We start from the raw sequence: 15746 nt of genomic DNA, 5'->3' as shown, positions 1-15746 counted from the left end.
TATTAATTTATTGGTTTGCCCATTTATTCAAATAAAGAATTTAGTACATGGTTGATCAAATTTAAAGTTTATTGGGTGAGTGAAAAACCATTTGAGATACTTTGCCGATAGAAATGAACAACATGTTCCCATGAGTATTCGTATTTTACCACACGTACATTATGTTTCCATAGACAACGAAACCTTACAATATTGATGTATTGACAGCACTATAAAATCAATTATTTATGTATTTGGCTTCGTACTATATTTATATTAGTACGTACTGCGCTGCCAGGTGAACACACTCTTCTTTCTCTCCCAAAATATAAGACAGTTTGTTTATGGGGCTCGCTTGTTGGAATTTAGGTACAATCTGTGCTATTTGTGTGAAATAAGCGCGATGTTTTTATACTTGCTACACTCGTTGAGGAAGTGCAGCTCATCCTCTACGGCCCCATCAGGGCAGTGTGGACAGACTTGGAGCTGTCTCTCTCTCTCCAACTCTGCTTGTGTCGGCCCGTCTCCACACACAGACTGTGGTCACTAATGCGATACTTAGTCAGGAGCTTTCTCTGGCCATAGTTACTGATATCAGTCAGATATGGAGCCAATTTATAATCCGACTTTATTTTGTTGAAATATTTTCATTTATTTAGTTGTGTGACCTTTATCTGCCAATCGTGTATGGATTCTTCTTTGGTTATTATCCCTATTTCTTTTACTTTTGAGTGTCTGAATTGAATAGATGAATTGAGTTGGTGTCTTCTCTCTCTCTCTCTCTCTCTCTCTCTCTCTCTCTCTCTCTCTCTCTCTCTCTCTCTCTCTCTCTCTATGCCTAACCATATTCATGTAACTTTCTAAGTTGGTAAAAGGTACAGGATTGTTTTTAGACGCAATAAATTCCCCCCAATTTAGCATAAACTGAGCTTTGTTCATGCATGTTGTGCCTAATCCTAAAACTTACATACCCCATATATCCGTAATTGTCTCTCTGCACAGTTTGTATTAAATTATGACAATTAAACAAAACTATACATAAAAGTCAACCTGATGTGATCAGACACATTTTGTGTAAAGTGTATGAGAATATCCTATGCAGACAATACACAGTTACACACTTTAAAATGTTTAAACAGCACAGGGAATCAGAGCCTACACAAAACAATCATCAATTATCTTTTAAAAGCCAATTAGTTTTTCCAGGTGAACAGTGTTTCATGTAATTAGTTATTTGCCCTAATTGGACTGATGAAGGCCTATAACATACACTTATCTCCAGTTACGTTTGTTTGCAGTTGGAGTGTCAGTGTGGTGGTTTGAGAAAGTGAATGTTGGGGCTTTGGAGTACTCAGGGTTTTTTGTTTGCCATGGACAAAGGGTGGACACAGTGAGTTTATTATTTCAATCTTTGTTTGTGAATGATTCAGCAAATATTTAATTTACTCTATGTATTTGATAGATTTACCTTTAGGTTACCCTTGTTTGTAATCTTCCTGCTTTTTTTGAGAAATACTCATGGATTTAAAGGTAAGATTTTATTTGATTTATTATCTCTCTTTTGCAAAGGATTTTAAATTGTGAGCTTTTTTTTATCTACAAGTCTTATATTTTGTCCATTTCAAAGGTGGGGCTCGTTCAGATGCCCACCACTGGTGGGGCCAACCTTCATACAAAACCTTCTCACCTCGTGCAGTCCAGTCTTCTGTGTCAGAGGTCCCTGTGACTGGGATTTTGCCTGAAGAAGTGGGCTCTAGTAGGTTCACTAACAGACCCCTGAAAAGGTTGAACTTGCACCAATTTGTTAAAGGTGGTGTTTCCAGCAGCCATGGATCAATGTCCCATGCCCAGACAGCTCCAAGCAGCTCTGTTTTAGCTTCCTTGCCTCTACCCTTAAATGAACGGTATATAGGCCATTTGACATCGCTCCAGGGTTCCTCTGGCTCAGCCGCTACAGATACTACTAGTGTTTCTACACAAGGAGAAAGTAGCTTCCCTGCCATGCTTGGCACTTCTGGTCTGTCCACCAGTGATCAAAGCTCCCCTAGTTTGTACATGTCCAGCTCCTTGGAAACCTTTGGTGTTAAATCAGCAGAAGCCACTTTGCCCATGTTCTCTCAGGAGAGTATGTCTTCCAGCAGTTCATCTTCTCCAGGTGCCACGTACACTTCTCAAGGTAGCCCAGTGCTGGCTTCAGAAGGCTCTGGTCAATCCATCTCCCCTCAGGGTGAAAGTAGTTCCAGTGGCTTGTCTCAAGGGGCCTTGAGTGAATATAACCAGGACTCCAATAACATGCTCGGTTCATCTGTTTCTAGTCAGTCTACCAGTGACCAGAGTACCCCCAGTTTGTCTACTTCTAGCATTCAGGGAAGTTCAGGCAGTTTGCTGGAAGCTTCTGGCTCTTCTTTTCAAGGGGAAGTGGCAGGGGTTAGCTCTCTTGTTGACTTGTCTCCTCAATCACAAGACAACTCCATTCAGCTTCTACCCTCACCCTTGGAGGTCTCTAGCCAGTCTACTAATGGTCAAAGCACTCCCAGCTTGTTTATGCTTGGCTCTGAGAGCAGTTCAGATTCACAGTCAACAGATCCTGCTTCACCTCAAGACACTGAGGATAGTCTCTCTCAAAGCATTTCTAGCCAGTCCACAAGCGTTCAAAGTTCACCTAGTGTGTTTACAAGCACCCAGAGCAGGTCTGCCACCAAGTTAACTTCCAGTAATTTTTTTCCTGTGCAGGGAGGTAGTAGTTCTACTAGCTTATATCTGAAGCCTCAGGGCACTCTTTATGCCCCTGCGTCCCATACCAAATATGTGAGTTTTCCCATGTCATCACACCCAGCTTTTTATAGCCAGTCAAAAAGTAGCTCTGGTCCTTGGTTTGGGGGCTCTACTGGCTTTGCCACCGAGGGAATGAGTAGTGCTTACAGTGGTTCTGTCCAGCCTCAAGGTACCACAAGTCAGTTTGCCTCTGGGTCTCCATCCTACTATCCAAGTGTCTCACCCTGCAGTCAGTCTGCTGCAGTCCAGAGTTCACAGAAACAGTTTGCCTCTAGTTATGGCACCCAGTCAGGGTCCTCTAAGCTATTGACCCTGCAGGGAAGCACCACTTATGGTGAATCACTCCAGCCTCAAGGTACAACGAGTCAGTTTGCCTCTAGCTATGGCACCCAGTCAGGCTCCTCTAAGCTATTGACTCTGCAGGGAAGCACCACTAATAGTGAATCACTCCAGCCTCAAGGTACCACAAGTCCGTTTGCCTCTGGGTCTCCATCCTACTATCCAAGTGCATCACCCTCCTCCCCCCAAGGTGCCTCCAGTCAGTCCGCTGCAGTCCAAAGTTCACAGAAGCAGTTTGCATCTACCTATGGCACCCAGTCAGGGTCCTCTAAGCTATTGACTCTGCAGGGAAGCACCACTTATGGTGAATCACTCCAACCTCAAAGTACCACAAGTCGGTTTGCCTCTGGGTCTCTGTCCTACTATCCAAGTGCATCACTCTCCTCCCCCCAAGGTGCCTCCAGTCTGTCTGCTGCAGTCCAGAGTTCACGGAAGCAGTTTACCTCTACCTTCACAGGCCACTCTGGCACACAGGAAGGGCCCTCTGATCCCTTCAAATGGCAGGGAAGCACCACCTATGGTGGATCACTCCAGCCTCAAGGTACCGCAAGTCAGTTTGCCTCTGGGTCTCCATCCTACTATCCAAGTGTATCACCCTCCTCCCCCCAAGGTGCCGCCAGTCTGTCTGCTGCAGTCCAGAGTTCACAGAAGCAGTTTGCCTCTACCAATGGCACCCAGTCAGGGTCCTCTAAGCTATTGACTCTGCAGGAAAGCACCACCTATGGTGGATCACTCCAGCCTCAAGGTACCACAAGTCAGTTTGCCTCTGGGTCTCTATCCTACTATCCAAGTGCATCACTCTCCTCCCCCCAAGGTGCCTCCAGTCAGTCTGCTGCAGTCCAGAGTTCACAGAAACAGTTTGCCTCTAGCTATGGCACCCAGTCAGGCTCCTCTAAGCTATTGACCCTGCAGGGAAGCACCACTAATAGTGAATCACTCCAGCCTCAAGGTACCACAAGTCAGTTTGCCTCTGGGTCTCCATCCTACCATCCAAGTGTATCACCCTCCTCCCCCCAAGGTGCCTCCAGTCAGTCTGCTGCAGTCCAGAGTTCACAGAAACAGTTTACCTCTACCTTCACAGGCAACTCTGGCACACAGGAAGGGCCCTCTGGTCCCTTCAAATGGCAGGGAAGCACCACCTATGGTGGATCACTCCAGCCTCAAGGTACCAAAAGTCAGTTTGCCTCTGGGTCTCCATCCTACTATCCAAGTGCATCACTCTCCTCCCCCCAAGGTGCATCCAGTCTGTCTGCTGCAGTCCAGAGTTCACAGAAGCAGTTTGCCTCTACCTATGGCACCCTGTCAGGGTCCTCTAAGCTATTGACTCTGCAGGGAAGCACCACTTATGGTGAATCACTCCAGCCTCAAAGTACAAGTCAGTTTGCCTCTGGGTCTCCGTCCTACTATCCAAGTGCATCACTCTCCTCACCCCAAGGTGCCTCCAGTCAGTCTGCTGCAGTCCAAAGTTCACAGAAGCAGTTTACCTCTACCTTCACAGGCAACTCTGGCACACAGGAAGGGCCCTCTGGTCCCATCAAATGGCAGGGAAGCACCACCTATGGTGGATCACTCCAGCCTCAAGGTACCACAAGTCAGTTTGCCTCTGGGTCTTTATCCTACTATCCAAGTGCATCACTCTCCTCCCCCCAAGGTGCCTCCAGTCAGTCTGCTGCAGTCCAGAGTTCACAGAAGCAGTTTGCCTCTAGCTATGGCACCCAGTCAGGCTCCTCTAAGCTATTGACCCTGCCGGGAAGCACCACTTATGGTGGGTCCCTCCAGCCTCAAGATATCACAAGTCAGTTTACATCTGGGTCTCCATCCTACCATCCAAGTGTATCGCCCTCTTCCCCCCAAGGTGCCTCCAGTCAGTCTGCTGCAGTCCAGAGTTCAAAGAAACAGTTTACCTCTACCTTCACAGGCAACTCTGGCACACAGGAAGGGCCCTCTGGTCCCTTCAAATGGCAGGGAAGCACCACCTATGGTGGATCACTCCAGCCTCAAGGTACCACAAGTCAGTTTGCCTCTGGGTCTCTATCCTACTACCCAAGTGCATCACTCTCCTCCCCCCAAGGTGCCTCCAGTCAGTCTGCTGCAGTCCAGAGTTCACAGAAGCAGTTTGCCTCTAGCTATGGCACCCAGTCAGGCTCCTCTAAGCTATTGACCCTGCCAGGAAGCACCACTTATGGTGGGTCACTCCAGCCTCAAGATACCACAAGTCAGTTTACATCTGGGTCTCCATCCTACCATCCAAGTGTATCGCCCTCTTCCCCCCAAGGTGCCTCCAGTCAGTCTGCTGCAGTCCAGAGTTCAAAGAAACAGTTTACCTCTACCTTCACAGGCAACTCTGGCACACAGGAAGGGCCCTCTGGTCCCTTCAAATGGCAGGGAAGCACCACCTATGGTGGATCACTCCAGCCTCAAGGTACCACAAGTCAGTTTGCCTCTGGGTCTCTATCCTACTATCCAAGTGCATCACTCTCCTCCCCCCAAGGTGCCTCCAGTCAGTCTGCTGCAGTCCAGAGTTCACGGAAGCAGTTTGCCTCTAGCTATGGCACCCAGTCAGGGTCCTCTAATCTATTGACCCTGCAGGGAAGCACCACTTATGGTGCGTCACTCCAGCCACAAGGTACCACAAGTCAGTTTGCCTCTGGGTCTCCATCCTACTATCCAAGTGCATCACTCTCCTCCCCCCAAGGTGCCTCCAGTCTGTCTGCTGCAGTCCAGAATTCACAGAAGCAGTTTACCTCTACCTTCACAGGCAACTCTGGCACACAGGAAAGGCCCTCTGTTCCGTTCAAATGGCAGGGAAGCACCACCTATGGTGGATCACTCCAGCCTCAAGATCCCAAAAGTCAGTTTGCCTCTGGGTCTTCATCCTCCTATCCAATTGAAACACCATCCTCACCCCAAGGTTCCGACAGGCAGTCTGCTGCAGTCCAGAGTTCATGGAAGCAGTTTGTCTCTAGCTATGGCACCCAGTCAGGCTCCTCTAAGCCATTGACCCCGCAGGGAAGCACCACTTATGGACTATCACTCCAGCCTCAAGATACCACAAGTCAGTTTACATCTGGGTCTCCATCCTACCATCCAAGTGTATCGCCCTCTTCCCCCCAAGGTGCCTCCAGTCAGTCTTCTGCAGTCCAGAGTTCAAAGAAACAGTTTACCTCTACCTTCACAGGCAACTCTGGCACACAGGAAGGGCCCTCTGGTCCCTTCAAATGGCAGGGAAGCACCACCTATGGTGGATCACTCCAGCCTCAAGGTACCACAAGTCAGTTTGCCTCTGGGTCTCTATCCTACTATCCAAGTGCATCACTCTCCTCCCCCCAAGGTGTCTCCAGTCAGTCTGCTGCAGTCCAGAGTTCACAGAAGCAGTTTGCCTCTAGCTATGGCACCCAGTCAGGCTCCTCTAAGCTATTGACCCTGCCGGGAAGCACCACTTATGGTGCGTCACTCCAGCCACAAGGTACCACAAGTCAGTTTGCCTCTGGGTCTCCATCCTACTATCCAAGTGCATCACTCTCCTCCCCCCAAGGTGCCTCCAGTCTGTCTGCTGCAGTCCAGAGTTCACAGAAGCAGTTTACCTCTACCTTCACAGGAAACTCTGGCACACAGGAAAGGCCCTCTGTTCCGTTCAAATGGCAGGGAAGCACCACCTATGGTGGATCACTCCAGCCTCAAGATCCCAAAAGTCAGTTTGCCTCTGGGTCTTCATCCTCCTATCCAATTGAAACACCATCCTCACCCCAAGGTTCCGACAGGCAGTCTGCTGCAGTCCAGACTTCATGGAAGCAGTTTGTCTCTAGCTATGGCACCCAGTCAGGCTCCTCTAAGCCATTGACCCCGCAGGGAAGCACCACTTATGGACTATCACTCCAGCCTCAAGATACCTCAAGTCAGTATGACTCTGGGGCTCCATCCTCCTATAATTGTCATTGTGTACCGGTTTCCTCGCCCCGAGGTATTGCCGACCAGTCCAGCCAATCATTTCAAAGCTATTCTGGGTCCCAAAGCCAGAAGTCTCAAAGATGGCAGCCTTCACAAGGTATTCTGACCTCAGGTGCAGCTGCAGCACAGGTTGGCTCTCCAATGCAGAGTTTGTTTTCTTCCGCATCATCAGCAGGAGGCTTTTCTTCAGGAGATGCTGGACTGTTTGTTTCTGCACAGGGTGGTAGCAGCAGATATGGTGGCCTTTCTCTTCATTCTCAAAGCCCCTCTAGCAAGTACACCCCTGGGTCTCATGCATATGCAAAGCTTGGTTCCTCTCCCCTAACTGTTTCTAGCCAGTCTACCAGTGACCAGCGGTCTAATGGCCTGTATAACTCAGACTCTCTGCGAACCCAGGGTCTCATTGGTGTAGTTGAAAGACCCTCTAGACTCTCATCTCAAGCTCCTTCCGACTCTACAGGCAGTAACCAAATATCTGACCATTTTGTGACCATGCAACGCCCCACAGGTTCAAACCTAACTCCATTTCTAGGCTTGAGTGCCCAAGCATCAGCTGTTGGCATGTTCTCTGGTATCCCACAGACTGCACAGGCTTTACGTGAATCTGGGTCAGGTGTCCAGCTATACAATAAACCATTCTTCAATCGGCTGTACTCTGTAAAGGGCTAAGGGACTCTATAAAACAGAAACCTTATGCAAAGTGATGTCTTCCAGAATATAAAATCTAATAAATGTTTGCAAGCATTTTTTTCTTGTCCTGTTTTTTGTATGAGCTACATTCAAAGGATAGAACCTCAAATGTTAAAGTTTTTTCACTGATGCCAGATCTATTAATTCATTGGTTTGCCCATTTATTCAAATAAAGAATTTAGTACATGGTTGATCAAATTTAAAGTTTATTGGGTGAGTGAAAAACTATTTGAGATACTTTGCCGATAGAAATGAACATGTGCCCATGAGTATTCGTATTTTACTACACGTACATTATGTTTCCATAGACACTGAAACCTTACAATATTGATGTATTGACAGCACTATAAAATCAATTATTTATGTATTTGGCTTCGTACTATATTTACTAGTATGAACAACTTTACAGGCTTACAAATGTGTACAAATCCTTATTTATAAATATTAAAATTGTGGCATTAATATCTCGATTATATTGTATTCAATTGCAGTTGGATCAAAACATGAGAATTGAATTTCTCATGGACGGTACAGTGTGTTTGCACTGTAAACTACCTTTGGACATAATGTCTTCTGCTTTGCATCAGTACACGACTGGAACATACTACAAAATACCCTGAAACTTACATCTCTGATCCCAATCTCCACCTTTAAGCAAAACCTCGCAAATTACATAGTTGACTCTTGTTCCTGCTGACAATCATGAACCATATTTAGACACATATTTAAGCACTCCATTCGTTTTCTTTTTCCTCTTTGTTGTCTTTTTTTATTTTTATTTAGCTGCTTGTTCTAAGTGTTGTGTTTGACTATGTACAGCTGTACATTATGTTCTTATTTTTTCCTGTAGCCTCTTGGCCAGGTCATGTTTGTAAATGAGAAGTGGTTCTCAAACATTTTACCTGGATAAATAAAGGTTAAAAAATAATAATAATAATAATAATTTTCAAAACTTGACAAGCTATAATCCATTAATGGTGATGGGCGCTCCATTTCCAACAATCTCTGCCTACTGTTTACCATTAACAACTGACTGGGTCATTTAACCAATCGCCGCAGATTCGTGTCACTCAAAGGATGCCCAGATTCATGCCCAGACCGCTCCAAGCAGCTCTGTTTTAGCTTCCTTGCCTCTACCTTTAAATGAACGGTATGCAGGCCGTTTGACATCGCTCCAGGGTTCCTCTGTAGTAGTAATATGATGGTGCTTCTGTCAAAATGATTGATGGCCCTATAGTTAATGATGATTGATGGCCCCTGTGCCCTTGGGTTGACCTTAATGGCAAACCGTTTGAACTTTTATTCATTTCCAGATATGAATTCTTGATATCAAAAAAATAAATTGTTTATCAAGAATTTAATTGCTGATATCTGTTATTGCATTTTCAAAGTGAAATGTCACTATAGGTTGCCATTCAAAATCAATTGTTGATATCAAGAATAGATTTTTTACTAGTAGAAATATCATAAATATCATTTTTGATATCAATAATTACATTTTTACTAGTAAAAATGTGACTTCATGGTATCAAGAATTAAATTGTCATTAGTTTATGGAAAGCCCTTTGAGCATTTATTCGATATCCTACAAGTACGCATTTATTTCATCATACTAGTAAGACTTTTGTTCAAACTAGTTCGACAACTAGAGACCAAAAGTCTCAACTAGTTGGCTTTTTGATGAACTAGTGGCCATCTGGGCCAAACTAGTAAAGCACAAAAGCGTACTAGTTAGGTAGTGAGCAGCAAAACCTTTAACATGTTAACTAGTCAAACGTAAATTCGGCTTAAAGTTAACTAGTGGATGGCAAATTTCTGCACTAGCATTTTGGCCCTCACTAGTTAACTAGTGAAGCCCAAAATGTCCACTAGATAACTAGTTGACACGTGTTGGAACTTACTAGTTAACTAGTAAGGCAAAAATTGTCCTATTTAACTAGTACAAGCTAAAGCATAAAGAAGATATTTTGATAGATACCCATTTAATGAAAATGGGTTCAAAATAACATTAACTTTATTTGTACAAAAAAAACAACAACTGAGACTCATATTAAAAATCTGTTGTGTTTCACAGAAGAAGAAAGTCAAAGGTTTGGAGACACATGAGGTTAGTAAATGAAGTGTAATTTTTCGGGGGTGAAATATCACCAGTCTGACCCTATAGCACCACCAGCTGTTAGTTATAGAGAATCTGAAGTTGTTTGATTGACGTGTGTACAGTACATTATGATTGTAAAGCTTCGTTATGTAGGTACAAATCGTTCTGTAACTGTGTATAAAACTAGTTTTAATTTCTTGAAATGATGAAAATCAATCAGGAAAAAAAATCAACAACCTTTTTTCTCTATTAAGACAAGACTAAACTGACTTTATGCAATCTTGTAAATGGAAAAAAGAAAATAGGTTGAACATCTAAAACCATAAAATTTGTCTTTTTTCCAGAAGAGGTCTGTAGGTGTGAAAGTTTTTTGCAGAGAGTAAAAAGCCTCTGTATTTCCTCTTTACTTAAAAAAGCAGCTCTTTGTAACACACTGTTTTCCAGTTCATAACCACAATGGTATTAGGTGGAGGGATAATTTACATCTCTCTTAAAGGGCTCATCGCTGAGGGATACTGTCTGGGCAATGTGCTGGTGATCTGGCCCGTGTGGAGGAGCGGAGCCCTGAACCAAACCCCTTTCTGCTTGATCGTGTCTCTGGCGATGGCAGATTTTGTCGGGGCCGAGGCCATTCATCCGGCTGTGGTTGTAGATGTCCACGTGAAGATCCCTTTCCATGTCTGTCTGTTCATCCGCTGTGTCCTGATCGTCCCGCAACAAGTATCAGTGCATCAGATCACCCTTCTGGCCACTGCTGTGGATCGTTGCCTGCGGTTTGTCTCCCATTCGCCTTATTCACCTAGTGGCCATTTTGAGTAAGGCGAATTCAGGTGAGTCAGCCTACGGATGATTTTGAATGGCTTTAATGAACATCAAGCTTGTTGAAAACAAAAACAGCTTCTTTTTTATCTTTAAATTAATGTAAACAATTTAGGTGTGCTTAGTCATAGCCAATCAGCAAATATAGGCAGTGTTGTGCCTGAACGCGTTCATATTTTGGGCGAACGTGAACTGAATTGTATTACTGCTGCCTGATGAACTTTGTACAATAGGGTGCCATGTTTCTATACAGACTTCCAGGCGAAAACCCGGCTAAAACACACGTTAGGTCTTAATATGTAGCGGGAAAAAACACCCAATCTGGCAACACAAGACACAGTGTTGCGTCGCGGCCGTCTTCGACAAAGCAGCGAGCGATGAGGCGTCGTATGATCATTTAAACAGGTTTTATGACAAGGTCGGTGAGGATAGGAAAAATATTATGTTTCTGTGCAAACTTTGCCCGTTGATAAAATAATTGTTGTCTGTGGTTGTATATGGGCTGTGGCAATAATTATAAAAAAGAAGCTCGCAATATATGAACTAGTTCATTTTTTGAAGTATGATCTATGAACTGAACTAGTTCATTTTAAAAGGAGTAAACTGAACTTTGAACTAGTTCATGTAGAAAGTGAACTTTCCCAACAGGGCGTGTTCATGATAGGTGAGGAGAGAGTGAGCAAGAGGGAGATATGAAGAAAGACAGACTGAGAGACATTACAAACAAGAAAAGAGCTGATCAAAGAGCTTTAGGACTTTGCAGGACTTTAAGTAGTAGGAGCATTTTTAATTACTCGCACTCGATCGCGTCTCGACTCCCCCTGCCATTTTCTACCGCAGCAGAGCACACACGCGACAAATGGCGTCAGAAAAGTGTCCGTACATTATAATCGGTTATGGTCCACTGAACCGATATAACTAATCGTCCTCGTCTGCGATGCATCGTAGAAACGATTAATTTCGACACAATAAATATTTACAAATGTGAATGAATGACAGTAGACGCACCTGTAGCTGCATTTGCTCCCGGGACGGGTTTGGGCTCAGGTCAGTCAGTTTGAGACTGGATTAACTGGAAATCGGCGTAAGCTCGTGACTGGATTGTCCCAGCATAATTGATAACTCAGATCGGATAGACTTGGATCAAGCGATGAATCGGGGCTGAGTGAACCTGACTGGGAACCACGGTAAGATGGACCTGAGAAGGGTAATGGGTCAGAACTGAGTGAGATGGACCTGGGTACAGTATGGATGAAGACTCCAAGATCATGATCAGCGAGTCCCCGGAGAGGACAAATATTCATGGCTGTAGAACTGCTGGACGTCCCAGTAACAGTCCTCTCACTGTGTCGTTCTGTAACAACAAAGAGCGGAAAACTTATAGTCTCCCATGTTCGCTGGGTGAGGCCCTGTTTACACGAGAACGCTCGCGGGTGAAAACGTAAAAATATTTTATTGGATGCCTTTCGTTTACACGGCAAAGGCGTTTTTGAGGCTCAAAAACGCAAAAAAGTGAAACCACCCTCCAGAGTGGAAATCTTAAAAACGCTCCACCACCGCGTTCCCACGTAAACGGTAAAAACGCAAAAGTCTGCTTGACGGTGAAAGTTGTACGCAGGCGTGTGGACTTGGTGTTGTTGTAGTATGCACTCCTAGCCACCTGAAGTGCATACTACATTGAATTTCACACACTTTTGCGTCTCCATTTGCACGCATATTTCCCAAACAAAACGCTCATCTAAACGCAGAATAAAAAAAATGAAGCAACGACACTTTTGCGTTTTCTCTTCAGAATCGTTTCCGTGTAAACATAGCCTGAATGAACTGATGTCATTCTTCACCCTCCTTTTTGATCGTTTTTCTAAAAAAAAAAGAAAAAAAAGGAAAAATAAATTAAATTACACCACACCAACTTCGGACAGAACAAAGACGACTAAAGCAAATCATGTTAATGCAAAAAAACGGCAAAAGGTCATGGACTCATAATAGCTTGTGACTGGCTTGTGAAATGGCTTCTGAAATTAGAAAAAAATGTGGGGCGGGGCTTGATTTCGTCCCTAAGGAATTGATTGGATGGTTGCAGGTTGGGCGTTGCAAACAAAATTAAGGGCAGATTTGAATGCGATTCTCTGAGAGGCGGTGTACTGATAGCCACACCCTCTTTGGATCTGGCCGCACCCTTTCACCATTCCACGTGACCGAAATAGAAGAGGGAGGGGTAATGGGGGGAGGGAAGGGTAGTGGGTAATGTAGGGAAGGGTAATGAGGGAAAGGTAATGTATTTGATTAAAGATTATAAGGGTACACGAATTTTAAACAAATAATGACATGCACAGATAAATCATTTTAAACACTACAATATTACATATAAAAGAAGATTTGTCAAATTTGATTTCATGCCGACTTTAAGTTCACTTATCTGTTCTAAAAATCCGTTCGAAAATGTGATGACGTCACATAATAGCAGAATCTTCTGGCCAACAACAACCTAACCTGTAAGAAATCAAAAGGACATACTCGTTCATTCGACTTTTGGTCTATAATCTATATTGAACTTGCGGAATCAACAATAAAATCTACAGTACATTGATTCAACGGCGAGCAGGAGAAAGTGATCAATTTAGCCGTCTAGCTCCATAGACTCCCATACTGATACTGTCATAAATTGGCTTGACTATAGACTGTAAAAAAGATGGACGACACCCCTTCGCTCTTTTCATTCAGAGAGAACTGAAGCCGCCATATCTGCGCAGTGCGCACTTCCGTTTTCGGGACTAGACATGCGCAGTCGTGAGCAGGAAGTAAAGCCGCGAAATCAAGGCCGCGCCCTCATTCCCGCTGAATCAATAGCAAGCACACGCCCCTGCACTTTTATTAAGTGTCCTCTGTCTGCTCGGTTCCTCTCCATTGATGTCTGCTGATTGCAGTACCTCCTTAAAATAATGTTTCTTCAGTGACTACTTCACACTGAGAACCTGTCAATCACTGCTGTCAATCATGTCGTCACAGCTCCGTTTTTATAGCATCAAATAACTAACTAAAAGCTAACTTATTTTAAAAACAAACACTTGAAATTACATCAAGGTGATAGAAATTACAGTAAATGACAGAAACTATCTTTGGGAAAATATATTACTCTGAATATAAAAGTATAACAGTCTCAATTTTTTTTTTTTTTTTTTTTGGGGGGGGGGGGGGGGGGGGGTCTTCTGTTTCTGTTTTAATTTACTCTAGTGCCACATCTGCAGCTGAGAGTTCAGCATGAAATGAAAATGATGTCATCATTTATTAGCCCTCAAGTTGTCCAAACCTGTATGAATGTCTTTCTTTGGTAAAGGATGTTGGTAACCATGTGTGATGGTTGACTTTCATATTTTTTTTTCCTACTATGGAAATCAATGGCCGCCGTCAACTTTCTGGTTACCAACATTCTTTAAAATATCTTATTTTGTGTTCAAAGGAAGAAAGAAACTCATACAAAGTTGGAACAACTTGAGGGTGAGATAATAGGGGATTATCACGCTTCCGGGTTTCATGGGTGGGATTTGTCAACTTTGTGCATGTCCACTTCAGACGCAGTTCAACAATGCCTGAAATGAAGGCTATATATGTCACTGCTCTGTTCCACTTTGTAAATCTAACCAACAACGCCAACCCTAATTAAGTTTTCACTGTGCAGGGGTACTATTGCGCAATACCAGCAAGAACACATCGTCTCAAACTGTCAGCAGCGTTCTGTGTGCTCGTCACCTAGCAAGTTCGTTCTTCCAAGAACAACTAGCAAGAGCTTTCTTCCCAAGAACACAAGTCCGTTCTTTGCATTCTTGGTTTTGAGAAACGGCCAAAATCGGACACCCCGCCATTGCTTTCTTCTTCTTCTTCCTGTTTACTGGCGATTAACTCCTAAGGAGCATTATCGCCACCTACTGTGCTGATGGATGGCAAATTAACCTTGGGTGATGAGTCTGGATTCAAAAAAAAAAAAAAAAAAACGTTCTACCTATATCATCCCACATTATCATACCTGCAATAGAGGTTTCGTTGGGCTTCATCCGGCGCTGCGTGTTCAGCTCCTCCGTCCACACCGCCATTGCTTTCTTTTGATGTTGAAGCATTCATAGATTTTAGAAAAATAAATTAAATAAATAGAATTTAACAATACTAACAATTTTGTGCTCAGCAACTTAAAAAAAAGTGAATCATATTGTGTTTAGTATATTAACATTCTTCAATGTGACTGTGTGTATGACAACTGAATTGACTTGTTCTAGAGTAATTTCATGCTGTCTCTTTCAGATTTCAGAGAACCTAAAGGAAAAGAGGCAGAAGTGTAGTCTGGCAAGACAGATTTTTAAAAACCTGAACCGTTGGATCACCTGGACCAAGGCTGAAGTGCTTTTGTCCTGTTTCTGCTCCTTTCTTTTTTAAAGAATAATCTTTTAATGTATTTGTGTCATTGATTGAATAAAATAAATTGACTCAACTGCTGAAAAGGTGTCATTTATATTTTAAAAGGTTTTCGCCAAATTTTGAAATGGTCAGGAATTTGTTGACACACAATTGAAGTGTTTTAGAAATGTTAATGTTTCAACATTAACTTGGTAGGCTACATCAGATGGCAACATTGACATTCCTTTTATTTTTTTGAATTTTCAGTGTTTCAACTAAATGTATTTAGAATCAACATCACATTGTAACATTGGTTAATTTAAGAGCTGATTCAACAGCAGTGATGTAGATTCAACATCATAGTGTAACGTTGATTCAACAATATTACCATTTATTATTTTTGGTCATTTCAATATTGATTCATCATCAGTAATGTAGAATCAATCATAGTGTAAAGTTGATTTAATAGCATTACCATTGATATTCTTTTTTTTCAACATAGTTTCAACATTAACTGAGGGTGCAAAAGTGCACGTTGAAAAATATCACTTTGTAATGTTGAATCAATACTATTACTGTTGATTTTTGGTTGAAATCTCAACATTGCTTCACCATTAACCGAGGGTGCAAAAGTGACGTTGGAACAATATCACTTTGTAATGTTGAAGCAATATTAACACCATTGATTTGTGTTGAACATTATTAACTG

At 43.3% G+C, this 15746-nt stretch overlaps 1 protein-coding gene across 2 annotated transcripts; it reads left to right on the top strand.

The window, feature by feature from the left end:
* The first annotated feature begins 1230 nt into the window (after positions 1–1230).
* On the top strand, positions 1231–7785 carry LOC120489568 (uncharacterized). Of its 2 annotated transcripts, XM_089128791.1 has the most exons (4): positions 1231–1369; positions 1442–1509; positions 1607–4327; positions 4529–7785. In XM_089128791.1, exons 1-4 carry the CDS (start codon positions 1311–1313, stop codon positions 7708–7710), a joined length of 6030 nt encoding a protein of 2009 aa, XP_088984917.1. In that variant the 5' UTR covers positions 1231–1310; the 3' UTR covers positions 7711–7785. The 2 variants fall into 2 exon arrangements, with proteins under 2 accessions (XP_088984917.1, XP_088984916.1); XM_089128790.1 differs by having other exon boundaries at positions 1607–7785.
* The last annotated feature ends 7961 nt before the right edge of the window (positions 7786–15746 follow it).

Source organism: Pimephales promelas, chromosome 3 (assembly GCF_988280905.1).
Source record: "Pimephales promelas chromosome 3, fPimPro1.hap1.1, whole genome shotgun sequence".
NCBI classification, from domain to species: Eukaryota; Metazoa; Chordata; class Actinopteri; order Cypriniformes; family Leuciscidae; genus Pimephales; species Pimephales promelas.
Note: the sequence above shows the minus strand (reverse complement) of the source record. Positions and strands in the feature narration are given on the sequence as shown.